At 37.0% G+C, this 22,789-nt stretch overlaps 1 protein-coding gene across 1 annotated transcript in view; it reads left to right on the forward strand.

Annotated features, from left to right (window-relative positions):
* Window positions 1-22,312, forward strand: part of WDR64 (WD repeat domain 64) — a 120,871-nt gene extending 98,559 nt beyond the window's left edge. Inside the window, exons 22-28 of the mRNA XM_086342677.1 lie at window positions 118-176; window positions 3,408-3,517; window positions 7,724-7,912; window positions 10,582-10,687; window positions 14,609-14,689; window positions 15,493-15,606; window positions 21,730-22,312. Coding sequence (XP_086198803.1) covers window positions 118-176; window positions 3,408-3,517; window positions 7,724-7,912; window positions 10,582-10,687; window positions 14,609-14,689; window positions 15,493-15,606; window positions 21,730-21,813 — 743 coding nt within the window. The 3' untranslated portion in view covers window positions 21,814-22,312. The remainder of the gene's footprint in view (window positions 1-117; window positions 177-3,407; window positions 3,518-7,723; window positions 7,913-10,581; window positions 10,688-14,608; window positions 14,690-15,492; window positions 15,607-21,729) is intronic.
* The last annotated feature ends 477 nt before the right edge of the window (window positions 22,313-22,789 follow it).

Below are 22,789 nucleotides of genomic sequence, written 5' to 3' on the forward strand. Positions count from 1 at the left end.
TACCATTTTAAATGCTTAAATCAAAACAACTTGATCAAAACAAGTCTGAGTAGTATTAATAATTACTTAGACAAGAGAATATCTAATTAAAAATGCCAATGTTTAAATTTCATGCAGAAGGACACGTTATCCTTTGCAATATCAGTTCCTTCTTGGAATCACCTCATGATGAAAAGGTAAGAACTTCAGTTTTAGTTTAATTAATGAATCAAGACATTTACTGAGCATTTCTCTGTGCCAAATGCCACAAAAGCTAGAAATACAGGACAAGACTACCTACTCTCAAGTCATATGTGATACTACTGAAACTTAAGCTATACAACAAGTAACAGTGGTCTACTGGAGAAAATAGGGGATGAATGAGTTGAGTGAGCAAACAAGCCGCTGGTCATTCTGCATCTGCTTCATGTTTTGACTTATTTGTTAGAGTCTGCCCAGAGCTTAAGAGCATCATACATCATGCAGTCCTCCAGTCATTGCCTTTATCTTATACAACTTCATAGAAGGAAGTTTCATAACCTTTCCTAGAAGCCCTGCCTGGTACCCAGACATTATTATTTTCAAGAAACTCTTCCCCTATAGTCTAAAATCATCCTTATGATTAAATATGTTATTCTATTTTTAGTGTTAATGCAATGTAAATGTCACCATCCTTAGTTGATAACCATTTAAATATGTACTTCCTGGGACTTCCCTGGCAGTCCAGTGGTTAAGATTCCATGCTCCCATCGCAAGGGGAGCAGGTTCAAACCCTGATTGGAGAACTAAGATACCAGATGCCTTGCAGCATGGCTAAAACAAACAAACAAAAAATGCACTTCTTGTGTGCGTGTGTGGATATGCCAATATATCTACATATATTATAAAAATTCAAAACTAATTAAAGACTACAGCAAGGAAGCACTATTTTATCATAGGCTTATTTCCCTGTAAGTTAATACTTCAAATCCAAAAGCCAAATAGTAGCTTAAACAGAAATGTTTTGTTTCTGGATTATAGGTATTGATATTAATGTATAGATACATAGATTAGGATGGGATTCTTTGCAGAGTGTTTTAGAATGCTTATTGTTTCAAACATTATCTCATTTGATCTACAGAGTTTTTGTTTCCAAGAACCCATTATAGCTTTTATAAAGTTCAGATACTTAGCTTCAGTATGACTGTCTTCAATTTGCAGAAGGGAAATCAGAAAGCAGCTTGCCTGGGATCACATCATAGTTAATGATGAAGACAGAGCCAGAATCGGGGTTCCTGTCCTCTAATCCAATGCTCTTTCCACATGTAATACATACCACCAGCAAATGGAAAGCACTAAGTTTCAACTTACTGTATCAACTATATGGCATGCTGTGATAGGAACAACAACAATCATATGCTTGAATCATGTGTGAGAAGAAGGTTATCTAATTGTTTTCTCTTATCTGTGATAATTATCAATATTCTCATATTAATTTTAGCAGATAAAAAATACAATTCAAAACCTACATTTTCACAAATGGACTTCCTACAAACTGGCAACTGAGACCTTTCAAAATTCAGAGAAAATATTTAAAACAAAGTTATGTGTTGATACTGAATTAGAATAATAGTGGGATTGATTTTTAAAAGCATTTTCACTAATTGAAAAGAAGAGGATCTATTTTAATAACATATCTAAATTCTTCCCTATCCAACCTCATTTCAACCTTCTCTTTATTTGAACAATGTGATTTTCCAGTTTGTATCTGGCTGCCTATTTATAAATGCACAATGGACTCTGGTCATAAAACGCCTCATTATTACATACACTAATATGTACCATGCATTAAACAAGATTCAGTTATGGATTACAACTACAGTGAAAACTTAATAAGTCAGTCTATAAATCAGAGGTTAATCTGGTTCTCTTGAGGCAATACTGTTTAAAAGATGATCCATGGAATACCAATAGTCTAAGAGATACACTAGTCAAAATCTATCTACATAAAGACAAATAATATATATTCACATGCTTACAGAAAAAAGTTTTATTCCATGTTTTTTTCTAATTACTCGTTGTAGTACACTAGGGGGAGTCATAAAATCAGTTTAATAAGTGGCAAGCAGTACTTTTGTGAGAATAGAAGAGAATGGAGTGGAATGAATATTGTGTTGGCCAAAAAGTGTGTTTGGGTTTTTCCATATCATTTTACGGAAAAAGCCAAACAAACCTTTTGGCCAACCCAATACAATTGAATAGAACAACAGATAGTATCAATTGTGCATTATACACAATATAGATTAAGTATCCTTTGTGAAGGATACTGAAACTTGTTTCAGATGCATGTGCAGGTACCACATGTGTTTACTGGGTCATGAAGTAAACTGTATTTCTTACTATAGATATGGTCCATATTAATGAAATCCTTGCCTTAAGAGAATTCCGTCCTGTGGCAGAGAAAGAACCTTCGGGCAACCAATGTTCTTGAAAAGCTTTGAGAAAATAAGTAGAAGGGGGTAGATTTTACCCTGGTTCTCTAAGAGTAGGGAACTGAATCAGAAGGTCAAGAAATATTGGAAGAATTGTGCCTAACTTACCATGTTAAAGTCTAAATGAATTTGGGTCTCATAGAACTCTGAGCTGCCAGAATTCTATCTCCCACATAGATAACCAGCAAGAAGTAAGGACTTAGTCTGGATTCATCAGTAACAGAGAAGGAACATGTTTTATGGGGATATAACTACAGAATAAGTCTCCCAATTGACAACTCTAGTCCACATGCTTTAAAATTGGCTGGAGCCAATTTAGAGGCTCTAAACTTGAGGATAAGTCACATCCTGAAGTGTCAAGATGTCTTTGCAAGAGAATGAGCTGGGTCCAATCCTTTTGTTAATTCTTTGTGGTATGTAAGTAACATATATATCCCTCAATCACCACCAACACCCCCCCTCCAAAACAAACAAAAAAACAATTAGCCAGGAATCTCTGGATAAAACTTGGAAATAGGAAAAGTCTTCTTGCCAATCTCCCCTTTGGTCGTCTTCTTTTAACTCTGCTTTCTCTTGCTTCTGATATATTATATGCAATATTACTATATTATATAGTCCCCCCACAACCCTTCTCCTAAAGATTTTCTTTCATCTAGTCTTCTACTAGTTTTCAACTAAATGAATTGCTAATCCTCAGTTAAATGATAAGCTGCTAAAGGTATAAGATATTTCCTGTCCCAGGGATATGCATAGATTAACAAATATCTAAAAATAGAATTTTTGGTACTTCAACAAGCAATAGAAGAGATAACTGGAGTGGGGATTTCACTGTCTTGTACAGATGTCTACACCATTCATTCATTAGCTTAGCTCTTTAATGATTAATGTTTTTGTTCAAGATTGTATTTGGATCGGTATGTACTTATTAAAGAGATATGCTTTATTGTTACTCTCTAGAAGTTCAAGCAGCTTCTTGCCTGGCGTGCTCATTCATTAGAAATTGTTCAAATAATCTATGTAGAAGAGAAACAAGTGGTACTTACTGCCTCCATCGATGGCTCAGTAAGGTATGGACCTTCATATTGCGAATTCAGGTTGTATGAGGTCAAGGATTTTAAGTTAAACTTTGAGCATATACCATAAGTGGAATCTTGATTAGCTGATTAAAACAAATAAAAGGTGGCACCAAAGGGCTTTGAGAAGGTAGTCACTAATTTGTAATTTTCCACACTCAAGAAAATGAGATGCCATGCTCATCGACACTAAAAGGTATACTTTAAATACAAGTGTTCTTGTAGACTTATTTCAAATCATTAAGCAATATGGGTAGCTCAGAGAGATAGACCCAAGCCCAGGGAAGACTACAGGATACACAGGATGAGAAGTCATTACAAAATAGAGGAAAGAACAACTAATGCTGAGAAAAGTGAAAGTGAAGTAATTGTTTCAATGAAAATGTAATTGACATTAAAAGTCTACTTGTTTTTGTGGTTCTTTTCTTCCTTGGTTGCTCCTCTTACTTCAGAGGGGTGAGCACAGTGCTACAATTGGAGCAAACAGAGATGGTTTACTAGGACGAAAGCCTCCCCTTAGGGTCAGCTTTTTTAAAAACTGAAGTTTTAAATAATAAATATTAGTTTCAGATTATAACACAATGACTCAATATATGTATATATTGCAAAAGGATCACCTTAATAAGTCAACACTTGTCACCATACATAGTAATAAAAAATTTTTTTCCCTTCTAATGAGGACTTTAGAGATCTACTACTTTGGAATTAATAACTATAGTGGCCATGGTCTACCAAACCTACTTGTTTTTAATTGCCTAGTGATGCTAAGTATACATACATAAAACGCTAAAAATACATACACACACATATATATATACACATAAAGAGAAAGGAAATTTCATGACCATTCTTGAGACAAATTGCTACATATAATTCAAACCATATTTCAAAAAGATACATGCAAGCCAGTGTTCATTGCAGCACTATTCACAATAGCCAGGACATGGAAGCAACCTAAACGTCCACTGACAAATAAAGAAGATGTAGTACACATTTACAACAGACTACTACTCAGCCATTAGAGAGAAGGAAATAGTGCCTTTTGCAGCAGTATGGATGGACCTAAAGATGGCCATACTAAGTCAAGTGGCACACAGAAAGACAAATACCATATGATATCACTTAAATGCAGAATCTTAAAAAAAAAATGATACAAATGAGCTTATTCACAAAACAGAAACAGACTCACATCTTAGAGGATGAATTTTTGGTTACCAGGGAGATGGGATAAATTGGGAATTTGCCATTGACATGTACATACTGCTCTACTCAAAATAGATAACCAACAAGGACCTAGTACATAGCACAAGGAACTAGGCCCGATACTCTGTAATAACCTGGGGAAAGAATTTGGAAGAGAATATATACATGTACATGTATAACGGAATCACTCTGTTTTATACTGAAACCAACACAACTTTTTAAATCAACTATACTTCAATATAAAATGAATGTTTAAAACATTACATTAAAAATCATGATAATGAATTGGCCTTTTAAGGGCATAAAAGTAGGTAAGATCAAGGGAGATAAAGAGGTTTCAAAGTGTTTTCAAGAGTTTAAACATAAGGAAGATGAAAAGGAAGAAATATTTTATGTTGTGTGAATGACCGTGGTCTGAAATTCAGAAGACCCTAGCCAGCTATGAGCTTGAGCCTGGTGATTCAGACAGGGACAAGACCATACAGCATGTAGCAGACACTGTTCAGGATTTGGATCTTCATCTTGAAATAAACAGCCACCAAAAAATATTAAGTGAGTGAGTAACATAATTAGTAGAGTTTATATATAGCTCAGACGGGAAAGAATCTGCCTGCAGTGCAAGAGCCCTGGGTTGGATCCCTGGATCGGGAAGATCCCCTGGAGAAGGGAATGGCTATCCACTCCAGTATTCTTGCCTGGAGAATTCCATGGGCAGAGGAGTTGAACGACTAACACTCATTTAATTTGAGATATGTTTTAAAAATAATAATGTGTGAGGTATGGATTTTGGAGCAGCAAAATTGGGAGCACAAAGACCAGTTAAATGTCACTGGTGAATACAGTGGTGTGAACGCAGGGAGTGGTAACAGTGCTAGGAATAAATATTTTGGATTTGAGAACTATCTAGGAGGCAAAATCCAGAAGACATAAACTTTAACTGAAAGAGAAGGTAAGAGATAGATGTCAAGTGATTCCAGGCATTATAAAAGTAGATGAATATTAGTGTCATTCATTGAGAAAAGAAGCACTAAAAAAGGAAAACATTTGAAATATGGAAAGATGAAAATCTTTCAGAAATACCGAGTTCAAGATGAATCTTTAGGATAAGATGTTATTTGAGGGCAAACAGAGCTGCTTTCTCTGTCAAAGAGATCTGTTGTTTTATTCATAGGAAAAATGAACTGACATGAAAATTACATTTAATTATTATAGGTGTTTTCCAAGACTCCGTCCCTTGAGTCTCTGCTCCAGTTGTCATCATAAGTGTTAATTGGGCATTATAATACACACACACACACACACACACACACACACTCCCCACACGTTACATGTGTGCACACCTCTATCATTTATAAGCTTTTCCTGCTCAAACCAGTTATCTATGGCATGGAGAAATTACTTTTACAATTCCTTCAAGTGAAGCTATCCCTAAATACTCAGTTCAAAAAACCTAGCTCTATTAACAGCTATCTCAGAATACAGTTCTTTTCACAAATAAGTCTTTCTGCTAATACTCACTGCCACTTCCTAAGTGTAAGTGAAAATCACTCAGTTGTCTCTGACTCTTTGCGATCCCATGAACTGAATGTAGCCCCTCAGGCTCATCTCTCCATGGAATTCTCCAGGCAAGCATACTGGAGGATGTTGCCATGCCCTTCTCCAGGGGATCTTCCCAACCCAGGGTTTGAACTCAGGTCTCCCACACTGCAGGCAGATTCTTTACCAACTGAGCCACCAGGGAAGCATTTAACACTCTAAATCTTGTTTGTCAAAAAGATTGATTTTATCAGAGGAAAAAGCATAATAAAGGCTTAGCTTTGGGACAGAGGCTAGAGAGGGGTAAAGATCCAAATCTATATCTGACTCCTAGAAAATCAGGCTCAGAGATGGGGTTAGTCATTTGGGAACACTGCACATGAAGCAGGAAACACCAGAAAACAAGACCAAAAATTACTTCAGTCCTTGCCTCCAGCACAATGAATTTAGAGTCGTCCTGAAGCCAGGCCCTCACCCCTCTAACTTCTGCGTTGAGAGGGCTTGTCAACTTCACTTTGGTCAAGTCTCTGGGAAGTCCATAAAAACATCTACGTAGCACTGGGGAATTAAAGTATGAAAGGAAGGGCACATTCTCAGGCCACTGTCAGGTGTGAGGACCCCTGACTGGATTCCTCTGTTTTACCTCCTCCTCAGTGCCTATCTCTTCGAACTGGGATACCACCTAGACTTTGTAGAATCTACTCTTAATCCATTTAGATTATTCTCCTCCTGGGTCACTGAGGTAGGCACATTATGATTGTTTCCATCACTTGCTATTTTGAGCTTGAAATCAAGACATAAATGGAAGATCTGTTGGACATTATTTTATTTGTGTCTTATTTCCCTAAGACATAGGACACATACTCTTGCTAATGACATTCTGTATGACTTTAAACCATGTGGGTTATTTAGAAGGACCTCTTGGAGTGAAATAATGCATATGTATAAAGAATCACTTCTTTTGCCACCTTATTCCAGAACTCAGTTGTAAAAAATAGTATGGCGTTTCCATAATAGTAGAAAATACAGATGGCGGTTGAAATGATTTTGGTAAGAGTGAAACCGTTAGTAGATGTCTCCTCCCATAAGTTCTGTTGATGCTGATACAGAAATTAGACAGCTGAGATATGGCCCATTCTACAGCCTAATTCAACAGACGAGTCAATTTAAGTTGAATGAGCACTACTATTTTGGGAAAAATCCATTTCTGGTCTTCTGGGTTTAATAAGTGGTTATCATAAGTATAGATTTAAAACAACATTTCCAAAATTGTTGTAGATTAGAATTCCAACTGGTAAAAATGTTTATGTTATGATTAGCTCCACATATTTAATAGGCAGAGTTCTGGACTCGAGTTTAAAATCCCTGCTGGGCCAAGAAAAATCTACATAAATGACCCAAACAGAGTAACTTCCACTGAATTCCAGTTACTTTCTTCTCTCTGCCTTTGCCTTTCCCCAGGCTCTGGCATGCCCTCAATGGTCATTACTGTGGATATTTTGGACAGCGCAGGACCTTTGAACTATCACAGACAAGTGATTTTATTTTGCCTTGTGATGTTACTGAATATCCCATAGGAATAAAAGAAGAAAGCAAATTCACAGAGAAGAAGCTAACATATGAATATCCTCTGGTATTTGACCGGCAAAGGTAAGAGCATTTGGGATTCTTTAGGTGAGCAGATGAAATTAAACTATATGATATTGTCATACTGTGCTGAACATGGAGAACTCAAAGATGAAAAGCCCAGAACTTTTCAGTAATTTTGCAACTGAGGGAAAGGGAGAAACAAGTAAACAAAAGCTATAATTTGGTATAATAGTACCTCTAAGAACATGAGTTCTAAAATAATCACAGAAGGGCAGACAGGATTTAATTGAACAAAGATCAAGGAGGCAACTGCCTAAGCATACACACTAAATAGTGAAAGACCATGTTATAGTCTTTCAAGGCTTGGAGTCCAGGGAGCAAGTAGTGACGATATAATATCTTGCATAATATAAAGCAAGAAAAGTCTATAGGGGCCAAAGCACAATAAGACTTTTAAGGCCCAACATAAGGGCCTTACAGAAATCACTATGATACAATACATAAGGGGAAGAGGAGGTCTGAAGAAAAAGATGGTGAATTTGGTTTTGGACAGGTTTAAGTCTGAGATGTTTGTGGGACTTCCAAGTGGAGATATTTAATGAGCAGACAGATCTGTCTGGAGCTCCCCAAAGAGGTCAGACCTATGGGTAAAGGTTTTGGTGTCATCAGCATAATAGGATTTTCAATCTGGGTAAGTCACTCAGGTCCTGTATACAGAGTGAGCAGAAACAGAAAACTGAGGAAGAAATCAAGAAATGGCCTGTAAAGAGCAGTCCAAGGAAGAGAAACCAGTGAAAAACACTAAGAAGGAATAGCCAATAGGTTGAAAGGAAAGCCAGAAACAAAGGGTGCAATGGAAATCAAGGGACGAGAGAGGAAGAAAAGTGAGAGGACATATTTGTAGAATGCGGCGGTGAAATCACATCGGACAACAGAAAAGCAAACAGTGGATCCTGCATGTCTGTCAGCTGAAGGGTCACTGATGATTCTAAGTTTCAAAGAGTGATGGGTAAAAATTGCATCATCATGGTTGAGAAATAAATGGGAGATGTGAGGTGATGACCGCATAGGTTACTTTGCTAGGAAGTCAAATAGCTGTAGGACTGAAGAAGAGTTTGTTTCATGAGTTTGCTTGTTTGTGAGGGAGACTTGAGCATGCTTATAGGCATAGGGAATGAAGAACAGTCCCCAGTAAAGAATAAAATACTGGTGAAAAGTTGTTTTATGCTTTTGCAAAGTTCAGTCCTGGTTTTGACTGTGGCTGAATATTTGTCATAATGGAAGTGACTAGTGCTCATCTGAGCTTTCAACATCAGCAAAGCCCAGCCCTAAATGGTAGATGTCTAAACGTCTAGCCCTCACAGAACTAGAATACCTAGACTGGTAATATCCAGCAGATCACTCCAGTATTCTTGGCCTTCTCTGATAGCTCAGCTGATAAAGAATCTGCCTGCAATGCAGGAGACCTGGGTTCAATCCCCTGGTTGGAGAGATCCCCTAGAGAAGGGAACGGCTACCCACTCCAGTATTCTGGCCTGGAGAATTCCTAGACTATCCATGGGGTCGCAAAGAGTCGGACACGACTAAGCGACTTTCACTCACTCATTCACTCACTCAGAACTGGAATATCTGACAAGATGAGTCCAAAGGGGAAAGAATCAGAGAGGACTGTCTAAGATAGAGTCTTTTAGGGAAATCCTGAGTAAGTCAAGGCTGGGCCATCATGTGGTCCAAAAGTCGGTAGAACAGTTGTAAACAGGAACTGAAGCTAAGACTCATAAGCCACACAGAACTTGGTTCAAAACAGAAACAGTTGGGGAACAATTAACGAGGGTTCCAAATGATTGCCAAACCACACTGAAGGGTTCAAGGCTTGTCTTAGCTGGGCAGTAAGGAGCACTGGGGAAGACATCTGGCTAAAATGTAAAAGTGTGACAGTAGAGCCAAGATTCATCAGGATGTGGCAAAGTTCACCAGGCAAAGTTGATAAGTCTCCTTGGGTAATTGCTGAGTCTTGAGAATCCATGTATCTTAGTACTTAAAACACTATATTCTGATTTGTTAATATGCATCTTATTTACTATTCTCTTGAGTTCCTTGAAGACTAGGAGCATGTTTTATGTATCTTTATATATCCAATTCTTAGTTCAGTGCTTAGCACATAGTAGGCACTCAAAATATACTGTGGAACAAATAATGATTAATGGAGAACTTTGAAGCAGAGGCGACAGATATAAATGATAGATACAAAGTATGAAACAGTATGATATATTTGGGATACGTTAAAGTAGGATATATGTTTACATTTAGAAGACATATGTTTACATTTTTAATACTTAGTTATGACTTTTAAAATATACACATAAGTAAGTTTTAAATATAATGGAAATTTGACCTGAGTCATATGAAAAAAAATCAAACATTAGTTTTATACCAGAGATTTCTGTTTTTGTTTTTTTTCCCCCCAATGGCTATTAATGAAGTTAACTTCATGGAATGTTGAGATTTAGTAGAAATCTTGGGATTTAGTAGAAATCTTGGTGATTTCTTTGGAGGGAACTCTGGGAAGTGAAATAAGAGTTAAGTGCAAAGGTCACATCATTAGGACTGGTGCCATGGGAGCCAGAGAATTTGGAGGCCCAGACAAAGGGCATGATGGATACTTGTTGAGTAGGCATAGGTATGTCCTTAACCATGTTTTTAATATGTGTGTGTATCTTTATATGCAGATGGCAAAAAATGAGCTCGATGTCTTTGCTCTTCAAACGTACACCTCCTAAGGCCTTTGAAGTGGAACATGATTTTAAGTTTTTCAAGTCTCTTTCTTCTCCTAAGGTAGCTTTAAAAAACAACAAAAAATATCACTTTGCTTTTGTTTTTCTGAATTTAATATGTCCAGTGTATTCGTTTCCTATTGCTGCTGTTACATGTCAATAGAAACTTGGTGGTTTAAACCATACAAGTTAGTTATTTCACAGTTCTGTAGAAGTCTGACTTGCGTCTCACTGGTGTCGCCAGAGTTGTGCCTCCTTCCGGAGCCCCTAGGCAGAATCTCATATTCCCGTTTGTGGTTCTCTTCCTTCACCTTCAAAGCCAGAAAATCCTATTCTTCTGTGATCTCGTCTCTCTGAACAGTTGGAAATGCTTTTAAAAATTCCTGTGGCTAGATTGGGCCCACGTGGATGATCCATCTCAAGTTGCTTAATGTTAGCCACATCTGCAAGGTCCCTTTTGCCAAATGAAGCAATATATTCACAGATTTGGGGTGGGAGGAATAGTGTGTGAATATCATTGGTTGCCATTATTCTGCCTATCACAGATAGAAAAACTTCTCTTTGCGCAGAATAGGAGAGAAATGTACATTGCAATTTATTCTATTTCAATTTCTAAAACTTCTAAAAAATGAATATAGCCTCTGAGCCTTTAGGCTAAGGTCTAAATGCTTTCAAGATGTGGTGCTGGAGAAGACTCTTGAGAGTCCTTGGGCTGCAAGGAGATCAAACCAGTTAATACTAAAGGAAATCAACCCTGAATATTCATTGGAAGGACTGATGCTAAAGCCACCTGATGCAGAGTCAACTCATTGGAAAAGACCTGATGCTGGGTAAGACTGAAGGCAAAAGGAGAAGAGGGTGTCAGAAGATGAGCTAGTTAGATAGCATCACCAGTGTCAAAAGATGAGCTGGTTAGATAGCATCACCAACTTGATGGACATGAATTTGAGCAAACTCTGGGAGATGGTGAAGGACAGGGTAGCCTGGCGTGCTGCAGTCCACGTGGTCACAAAGTGTGGGACACAGATTAGTGACTGAACATCATCACCACCACCAACTGGAAATAATTAAAATGGATTAATAAAAATGGATTTCTTCAAGATCTTCCACAATACAAACCAAATTTACCTCTGATTAAAACTTATCTCCCATTTCTAACCTATAGTTGTCTGACCCTCTATGCTGCTGCTGCTAAGTCACTTCAGTCGTGTCCAACTCTGTGCGACCCCATAGACGGCAGCCCACCAGGCTCCCTGTCCCTGGGATTCTCCAGGCAAGAACACTGGAGTGGGTTGCCATTTCCTTCTCCAATCTGATTCTCTATAAATCAGGCTAATTGTTTTTTCCTGAACATTTCTCTCAGTCTCCTGTTCGTACAGTCCACCTGGGCTACCTCTGCCATAACCATCATCTCTCTCTGTCAAAGTCCATCCCACTTTGCCACTGACAAAGTATTAGTATCCAGTATAGGAAAAAATCAATAATCAGAAAAGATGGTCCAGTTTAAAAAAGGGTCAAATACTTGGATACCTCACAAAAGAAAAAACAAACAATAAGTAACTGAAAAGATGCTCAGCCTCATTAGTAATCATGGAAGCACACATCAATAATATTATAAGATAGCATTTTATACCCACCAGATTGGCAAATATCAAAAAGTCTGACAATCGGTGTGCATTTAGAACAATCAGAACACTAATCTGCTGGTGGAAATAGTGTAAATTGCTAGAATCACTTTGGAAAATTATGTGACAGGCATTATCTAGTAAATTGAAAATAGGCATACTCTACCAAGTATCAACAGAAATTCCTAAATCACTTCATGGGAAATAGATGGGGAAACAGTGGAAACAGTATCAGACTTTATTTTTTTGGGCTCCAAAATCACTGCAGATGGTGACTGCAGCCATGAAATTAAAAGACTCTTACTCCTTGGAAGAAAAGTTATGACCAACCTAGATAGCATATTGAAAAGCAGAGACGTTACTTTGCCAACAAAGGTCCGTCTAGTCAAGGCTATGGTTTTTCCAGTGGTCATGTATGGATGTGAGAGTTGGACTGTGAAGAAAGCTGAGCACTGAAGAATTGATGCTTTTGAACTGTGGTGTTGGAGAAGACTCTTGAGAGTCCCTTGGACTGCAAGGAGATCCAAGCAGTCCATTCTAAAGGAGATCGGCCCTGGGTGTTCTTAGGAAGGAATGATGCTAAAGCTGAAACTCCAGTACTTTGGCCACCTCATACGAAGAGTTGACTCATTGGAAAAGACTCTGATGTTGGGAGGGATTGGGGGCAGGAGGAGAAGGGGACGACAGAGGATGAGATGGTTGGATGGCATCACCAATTCGACGGACGTGAGTTTGAGTGAACTCTGGGAGTTGGTGATGGACAAGGAGGTCGGGCGTGCTGTGATTCATGGGGTCGCAAAGAGTCGGACATGACTGAGCGACTGAACTGAACTGAACTGACTAAGTGTCAACAGAAATTCCTAAACATGTGTTTAGGAGGCAGGAACAAGACAGCTCATAGCAGTACTATTTGTCACAGCAAAAATCTGAAAGCAGCCTAAATGCTCATCAATAGTTTAACTGGTAACTAAATTATGGCCTATTTATAAATTAAAGTACTATGGAGCAGTAAAAATAAATGAACTCAAATAACACTTCCCTACACGGATGGATGTTTGAAACATACTACTGAATAAGACAAGTTGTGCATAGGAATATATACATAGTCATTTCATTTTGATAAAAATAGAGGAAAAGCAAAAGTAAACAAAATACTGTTTTGGCAAAAAGTTATATAAAAGGTAAAATTATATAAACAAAAGCAAGAGAGTTAAGAACACAACATTCAGATGGTCATTACGTTCGAGAGAAGATGAAAAGGACTGGGCACGGGACAGTGACAACCTCGAGTTGATGGCATTGTTCCAATTTGTAAAATGGAATATGTCATTTTTCACAGCATCAACTTCATGTTTGATAAGTATTTAACACTTTCCAAATGAAACCATTTTATAAACCCTCATTTTCTGTCCAAAGGGAACTCGGATAGCTTCGCCCAGAAGACTGGGTGACAGGCAAGAAAGAGACTGGCTGTGGAATGAAACAGACTTCAGTTTAATCTTAGGTGTTATTTTATCTTAACTAATAATCTAATCTCTCAAAGAGTTTTTTTGAGGATTAAATGAGAAAATGTATATGAGGTACATTGTAGGCATTCAATAAATGTTAATTCCACTTTCCCCAAAGGCCCCCATCTCTCCCTGTCTTGTGTCTCATAACAGGTTCACTTACCATGTTCTACACTGAAGTAGAACCATTGGTATACTGACTCTTACTTCTCCCCTCCACCAATAAATCATAAGCTCTTTATGGGCAAAGATACATGTATAGCACGTAACAAATGCTTGATCGTGTTGAACAGCACAACCTAAAAATAAAGATTGATATTCACATTTAATATTCTTTTCCAACTTGAAGTGGTAACTGTTAAAGTAATTTAACTGAAATGTTAAATAAATTTGGGGAAATCTTTAGAAAGGTTTTAAAGCTCTTGAAACAAATGAATGCACTCAATGTTATAAGGCTTGGCCTCTTCTTACCACATCTTTATCTTCTCAGTTGGTTGGTAAAATAACAAAGGTTTAATGCTTGATATAAAAATACATTTCAAGTAGGAATCTGATTTCTACTAGCAATTTTATTTTCCCCATTCCTTTTCATTCACAATTGTGTAAAATTTGTTCACTTCTTTTCATTTCTTTTTGACATATTGTTATTAGTAATAATAATACAATAGATTTAAATCTTACATTTGTAGCACCTTACTATATATGTTTTGTTCTCATAAGTTGTCAACAGGGAAAGACTTTGCTTAAGACCATGCAAATAATAAGTGGAAGAGTCAGAATTTGATTCCAGGAATTTTGCCACTGATATAAAGTGCCCTTTTCATTAAACATTCACTCCTCTCTTTGCAGATTCGAAAACATGCCTTGGAAGGTTTCATGACTGAAAACAGAGAGGCAGGGATTGTTTTTGGTTCTCTGCCCATATACAGGGTGAGTTGGAGGTATCTAGGACTAGAGTGATTCCAGAATAATTAGGGAATCTGGCATCTCATTCCTGACCTTAAGCAAGCAATCACATGAACCAAGCAGAAAGATGATTCCATAAACATGCTGAATCCAAAACCAGAGAAATCTTTGGGTTTCTGTGTCAGTGGCTTTGATCATTTTCTGTCATTCCACATTGAACAATACTACAGAGAAGTATTTCAGACTTTACCCTGGCTCTTCATCACCTATAGGATAAAACTAAATGCCTTTAGCCTGGCATCTCATGGTCTGACCTCCACCTGAACCGTATGACCCCATTTTCCACCATATTCTCCCATGTACACTACACTCCAGTGTGCTGACCTACCATTCCTTAAGCATCACTGCTCTTCCCTCTACTGTGACTTTGCCTGTGCTGCTCCTCTGCCAATAACTCCTCCACCCCTTGTTTCCCTCCAGATCCCTACTTCTCCTTCAAGTCTCCAACCCAGATAACCTCTGTTGTTTAATTAACCAAGAATAATAAACCAAAGACAAAACATTGCACCCTAATTTTAACTTATAATATTGTTTTATAAAATGTTACTTCTCTTTCCCAAGACCAGGTTGATAACCTCCTACAGGTATTAAACAGTTAAGCTATAGATGCTGCTAAGGGGAAAGCATCAGAATTAATAGTGGACTCCCGGGATGGTGGGTATGTTTTAAAGCAGTTGGACCTTCTCACTTCCTATCCCCCACCCCTGAATTCAAAATACAGAATTTATCACCTTAAGTATGTCTTATTCTTTATTTATGGCTCCTAGGTACCAAGCCCCACTAGTCTAAGATTCCTTCCACTAATTGGTTCAGAAGCACAAAGGGAATCTTCAGATGGCATTCATGGAAAGAAGAAGGGAAGCCATGTTCAACATGAAAAAGTGAGTTAGTACTTAGAATTCCACAATGTATACCATTTTGGTTTGGATTATTTCTTATTTCTGGGCCTAAAATTATCTCAGGTCTGACTCTGTCTACAAATATTCCAGGATGCATATGTTTTAGCTCAGTGAGAAGGAAAACATAAATTTCCAGGACAGACAGAAAAACCAAGCAGGATCTCTGAGCCTGGGCAAATTAACATCCTAGAGTTAATTTCAAACTTAGGTTCACTGACTAATTTTAAAAGCCAGGCAGTATGGCATGACATATCTGATGGCTGTGTAGCCATTCTTACTTTCTAATATTATTGTACCTGCAGGATGGAGCCAAGATAACAGTAAGTTTCTGGCTCACCAGCCAAGTCAAGGAGAATCTTTTCCATGTATTAGTAGGAAAACTAACAGAAAACTTTATAGCTAACATGGTATTTTTATAAATGATTCTTTGATTTTCACAAAGATCACAAAGAAAATATTATACATTCATCTTAGAACTGGGGGGAAAAAAAAGGAACCAAAAGGGTGATTAAAATGACTTACCAAAGATCATATAAAATTAAGTCATAACCTGAAGTCAACTTTTTACTCCAAATATCATGCTCAGTCTCTTAAAATAAACAGCCTAAAAAACTAAAACCTTAAAACTGCTCTATTAGTTCTAGGAAGTTTGTATGAGCCTAATTTAAACTATGGCCATGTATCTAGTTATTCAAATTGATCAAATATTAAGAGGAAGATCTAACAAGTAGTAATTTTAATTTTAATTTTTTGACCACAACACACGGCATGTAGGATTTCTTAGTTATCCAATCAGGGATCAAACCCAAGCCCTCTGCAATGGAAGCACAGAGAGCTAACAACTGGATCACCAGGGAATTCTATTTTCATTTTTTAATTTATAGTTTATATTGGAGTATAGTTGATTTATCAGTACAATGTTATATTAGGTTCAGGTGTACAACAAAGTGATTAGGTTACATATATACACACTTCTAGTCTTTTTCAGATTCTTTTCCCATATAGATTATTCCAGCATATTAACTAGTCTCCTCTGTGCTATACAGTAGGTCCTTGTTGATTATTTTCTATATATTAGTATGTATATGTTAATCCCAGGGATTCTTCGGTGGCACTAGTGGTAAAGGATCCTCTTGCCAATGCAGGAGACACAAGAGACGTGGGTTTGATTTCCTGTGTCCGGAAGATGCCCTGGAGAAGGAAATGGCAACCCACTCCAATATTCTTGTCTGGCAAATTCCATAGACAGAAGAACTTGGTGGGCTGCTGTCCATGAGTCACAAACAGTCGGACATGACTAAGCACACAACATATGTTAATCCCAACCTGTTAAATCTCTCCCCTCAGCCTTTCCCATTTGGTAACCATATGTTTCTTTTCTAAGTTGGTGAGTCTGTTTCTGTTTTGTAAATAAGTGCATTTGTATAATTTTTTAGATTTCACATATAAATAATACCGTATCTTTCTCTGCCTGAATTACTTCACTGTGATAATCTCTAGATCCATCCATGATGCAACAAGTGGCATCATTTTGTTCTTTTTTATGGTTGTTCCATTGTATATATGTACCATATCTTCTTTATCTATTCCTCTGTCAATGGACATTTAGGTTGCTTCCATGTCATAGCTAAACAGTGCTGTAAACTGTGCTGCAATGAACACTGGGGTTCATGTATAATTTTGGCCCATGTTTTTCTCTGGATATATGTCGTGGAGTGGGATTGCTGGATGATATGGTAGTTCTACTTTTAGTTTTTAAAGGAACTGTTACACTGTTCTCCATTGTGACTGTACCAATTTATATTCAAATCAATAGTGTAGGAGGGTCCCCATCTCTCTACACCCTCTACCTACAAGCAATAAGGGAGTACTTATTGCTTGTAGACTTTTTGATGATGGTCATTCTGACTGGCGTGAGCTGGTGTCTTGTAGTTTTGACTTGCATTTCTCTAATAATTTCTGATATTGAGAAAATTTCATGTGCCTCTTGGTTATCTGTCTGTATTCGTTGGAGAAATGTCTATTTAGGTCTTCTGCCTATTTTTTAATTGTTTTTTTTTTTGATAGATAAATACAAACAGCTGTTTGTAAATCTTGGAGATTAATCTCTTGTCGATTACATTGTTTGTAAACATTTTCTCCCATTCTGTGGGTCATTTTATTGTTTTGTTTATAGTTTCCTTTGGTGTGCAAAAGCTTTTAAGTCCAATTTGCTTACATTTGTTTTTATTTCCATTGCTCTAGGAGATGGACTGAAAAAGATATTGCTGTGGTTTAGGTCAAAGTCTGTTTTGCCTATATTTTCCTCTAAGAGTTTTATAGTATCTGGATTTACATTTAGGCCTTTAGTCCATTTTGAGTTTATTTTTGGCTAGGACTTCCAAAACTACGCTGAATAAAAGTGGCAAGAGTAGGCAAATTTCTCTTGTTCCTGATCATAGAGGAAATGGTTTCATCTCTTCATTATTGAGTATAATGTTAGTTGTGGGTTTGTCATATATGTTTTTTTATTATATTAATGTAGGTTCCCTGTGTGCCCCCTTTCTAGAGAGTTTTTAATTATAAATGGGTGTCGAATTTTGTCAAAACCTTTTTCTGGATCTATTAAGATCATATAGTTTTTATTTTTCAATTTGTTGATGTGGTGTATCACACCAATTGATTTGTGGATACCAAACAATCCTTGCATCCCTGGAATGAATCTACTCTGTGGTGTATGGTCCTATTAATGTATTGTTGGATTTTGTTTGCTAGTATTTTGTTGAGGATTTTTGCATCTATATTCATCAATGATACTAGCCTCTAATTGTCCTTCCTTGTGGTAACTTGGTCTGGTTTTGGTATCAAGGTGATGTTGGTCTCATAGACTGAGTTTGAGACTGTTCTTTCCTCTGTGATTTTTTTTTTTTTTGATAGTTTCAGAAGGATAGGTGTTAACTCTTCTCTAAATGTTTGATAGAATTTGCCTGTGAAGTCATCTGGTCCTGGACTTTTTTTGCAAGTTTTAAAATCACAGTTGCAATTTTAGTACTTCTGATTGGTCTGTTCATATTTTCTATTTCTTCCTGGGTCAGTCTAGGGAGGTTGTACCTTTCTAAGAATTTGTCCATTTCTTCTAGTTTGTCCATTTCACCGGCATAAATTTCTGGCAGTAGTCTCTTATGATCCTTTATATTTCTGTGTTGTTTCTTATCTCCTTGTTCATTTCAAATTTTATTGATTTGAGCCTCTTTTTTTTTTTTAACTTGTAAGAGAAGTAAGCCTTCATTTTCTCATTTTCTTGATGAGTCTGGCTAAAGCTTTATTGATTTTATTTATCTTTTCAAAGAACCAGGCTTTAGTTTCATTGATTCTTTCTATTGTTTTCTTCATCTCTATTTCATTTATTTCTGCTCTGATCTTTATGCTTTCTTTCCTTCTAATAATTTTGGGTTTGATTGTTCTTCTTTAGTCACTTTAGGTATAAGGTTAGGTTATTCAACATTTTTCTTGTTTCCTGAGGTACGCTTTTATTGCTCTAAACGTCCTTCTTAGAATTCCTATTGCTATATCCCATTGGTTTTGGATCATCATGATTTCATTTGTCTCCAAATATATTTTAGATTCTTCTTTTGATTTCTTCAGTGATCCACTCGTTGTTCGGTTGCAAATCAGCTAGCCTCCACAGGTTTTTATTGTCTTTTTTTTTCTTATAGTGATCTATCCAGGAGAAAATTTCATGTGCACCTGAATATGTATTCTGCTGCTTTTGGATGGAATGCTATATAAATATTGATAGAGTCCATCTGGTCTAATGTGTCATTTAAGGGCTGTGTTTCCTTATTGATTTTGTTTCTGGATTATCCATCAATGGATGAAAGCTGGTGTTAAAGTCCTCCACTATTATGTATTACTGCTGATTTCTCCTTTTATGGCTTGCCTTCTCCTTTTATGTTAGCCTTGCCTCATATACTGAGGTGCTCCAATATATATGGGAGCACATATATTTACAATTGTTATGTGTTCTTCCTGGATTGATCCTGTGATCATTATGTAGTGTCTCTCTTTGTCTCTTTCAAAACTCTCTATTTTAAAGTCTATTTTAACTAATACAAGTATTATTAATCTAGCTTCTAGAGAGTTTTACTTGCATGCAGTTATCTGTTTCCATCCCCTTACTTTCAGTATGTATGTTTCCCTAGATCTAGTGTGGATCTCTTGTAGAAAGCATATTTATGGGCTTTATTTTCATATCCATCCAGCCAGTCTAAGTCTTTAGACTGTTGCAGCATTTAATCATCTTATGTAAGGTAATTCTCAAAATGTATGTTCTTATTGCCATTATGTTCAGTTTTGAATTTGTTTTCATCTGTTTTTCTTCCCTTCCTCTTTTGTTCTCTTCTCTAATGATCTGATGGCTATGTTTAGTGTTGTTTTTTCTATTTTGTGTGTATATATCTGTTGTATATTTTTTATTTACAGTTACCACAAAGTGTTGATATACAGTCCATATATAAATGATTAAGTTACTGTTCTCTTCATTTCAAATGCATTTCCAATGTTCTGCATTTGTACTTGCCTATTATCATCATTGCTGGTTTTTTTTTTTTGGATGTGCAGCATGTGGAAAACTAAGTCCCCTGAATCTTCACCACCAGACTGCCAGCGAAGTCCCACGGTTGCTAATTTTGGATATCACATTTGTAGTGGATGATTTCCTACCTTTACTGCATGTTTGCCTTTACTGGTGAGCTTTTGCATTTGCAATTGTCTTCTTTCTAGTTGTGGTCTTCTTCTCCACTGAGAGAAGTTCCTTTAGCACTTGTTTAAAGCTAGTTTGGTTTGGTGGTGCTGAATTCTCTTAGTTTTTGCTTGGCTATAAACCTTTTCTCTTTTAAATCTGAACCAGAGCCTTGCTATACAGAAGTATTCTTGGTTGCAGTTTTTCCCTTTCACCACTTTAAATATATCATGTCACTCTCTTCTGTCTTACAGCTCACTTATCCATTTTTCTGCCTCCTTTATTCTGCTATTGATTCCTTCTGATGTATTTTGCATCACAGTTACTCTATTGTTCAACTTTGTTATTCTTTATATTCTTTTTCATCTGTGCTTCCATTCTTTTTGAAAATATAGAATGGTTTTTACTATCATCACATTGAATTCTTTTTTGGGTATACTGCCTATCTCCATTTTACTTTTTTGTTCCTTCATCTGGAATATATTCCTCTGCTATCTTTTTGCCTTTCTTTTTACTGTCTCCATTCTGCAGGCTGCAGGAATGTAGCTCCTCTTGCTTCAGGTGTTTGCCCCTGGTAGCTGAGTCTGGCCTAAGAGGGTTGTGCAGGGTTCCTGGTGGAAGGAACTGGTACCTATCCTCTGGCCAGTGGAACTAAGTTTTGTCCCTCTGGTGAGCCAGGTTGTATTGCAAATGAACCCCTCCTATCATCTCCTTGTTATTTTGGTTGGTTCCAGTCTTTTTTGTTAATGGTTTTTCAGCAGTTAGTTGTGGTTTTGATGTTTTCATGAGAGGAGGTAAGCTCGAGTCCTTCTACTGTACCATCCTGACAGTATGGTACAGTATGTCTCCTCTCTGACAAATTTAGACATTTCTTAACCTAGACTTTTGAAATCAAATGAGTTTAACTTTTTATATGCATGTATCCCAAAAATACCTAATTGAAAACTTTCTCATTTGTGGGATCATCACTTGACTTTATTATTTTTTTGTAAGTCAGTGGACTCTGATGATATTAATATAGAATATCTATACCTTACAAAAACCTAGGAAGCTTCTTTATGTTTTCTTTTAACTAACCTTTCACAGATCAGGCAACAAATCCCAAGAATGCATAACTACAGAGTTAAGTAGTTTTAAAGCCTTTGCTCTTCTTCCATGCCCTGCTGCAGCCCCACCTCCTGTATTTTTTTAAACACATTTTTACCCTGGAGGCACACAGGAGAGTTAAACTACTATTTATTTAACTATCCTCTTTTAGGATATTATTTAACTATCCTCTTTTAGGAGGATTAAAAGCTCTACAAAAGTTAGTGGCAAAACTTGACTCCAAAAAATTGTGCTCATCATATAATCCAGTTATTAATTATCTGTCCTTTATTTCTCAGGTACAACGAAGGAGAAGTCTGAAAAGAAATTTGGTCCCACAAGTAAACCTGGCTTCTTCTTTCTTCCCAGCCATCCCCAAGTGAAAAGAGAAAAATCAGAAGTGGCTGCTGTTATCTGAGCTATACATCAAAGGGCAAGGACTCAATTATATTCCAGTCTTTATTTCAGGATGAAAGTGAGGGTCTATCAATCAGATATTGTTATCCATCTCTGTATCCTCACGCCATCCTGTCTGTGGGTAAGATTACTCAGGGTGCTCAGATGACTTCATCTCTGAATATCAAGCAAGTGCAAGCAGCCAGTTTGCTAATGTTTTTCCTTCATGGAAATCACTTACTGAATAGGCAATATTTCTCATTCACTCTCAGGAAAATGACACATAAAGAAAAAAAGAAAATAAATACCATAAAGTAGATCTAAAATAATACAGTTATCAATGACTAGCTTTCCACCTCTCCCTATTGTTCACCGTAATTTATAACCTGAATTATTATCAGAATGCTTGCAGCAGGAGGCAAATTACTTATGTGTCATGCTATGTACAATCAATGAGAATTATTATTAAAAAAAGTGTCAATCAGGCCTCTAGCATTTGTCTTATTTATTTAGAGAAATGTCATATGGAAGAAAATGTCCAGGGTTTCTTAAAGTTAGAAGTTATTTGCAATTAGTCTATATAGATTCCAGATGTTAGAATTTCAATGGTTATCTGATGTTGCCAGGGTCCATCTTTTACTGATACCTATATTAACTGACAGAGAAGTCAATAGCACTCCACTCTCGTACTCTTGCCTGGAAAATCCCATGGATGGAGGAGCCTGGTAGGCTGCAGCCCATGGAGTCGCTAAGAGTCAGACACGACTAAGTGACTTCACTTTCACTTTTCACTTTCATGCATTGGAGAAGGAAATGGCAACCCACTCCAGTGTTCTTGCCTGGAGAATCTCAGGGACGGGGGAGCCTGGTGGGCTGCCGTCTATAGGGTCGCACAGAGTCGGACACAACTGAAGCGACTTAGTAGCAGCAGCATATTAATTGCTTCTGGTATTTTGATCAAAT

This window comes from Bos grunniens, chromosome 16 (genome assembly GCF_055505025.1).
Source record: "Bos grunniens cultivar Pamir isolate PY7600 chromosome 16, Bosgru_T2T1.0, whole genome shotgun sequence".
Classification (NCBI taxonomy): domain Eukaryota; kingdom Metazoa; phylum Chordata; class Mammalia; order Artiodactyla; family Bovidae; genus Bos; species Bos grunniens.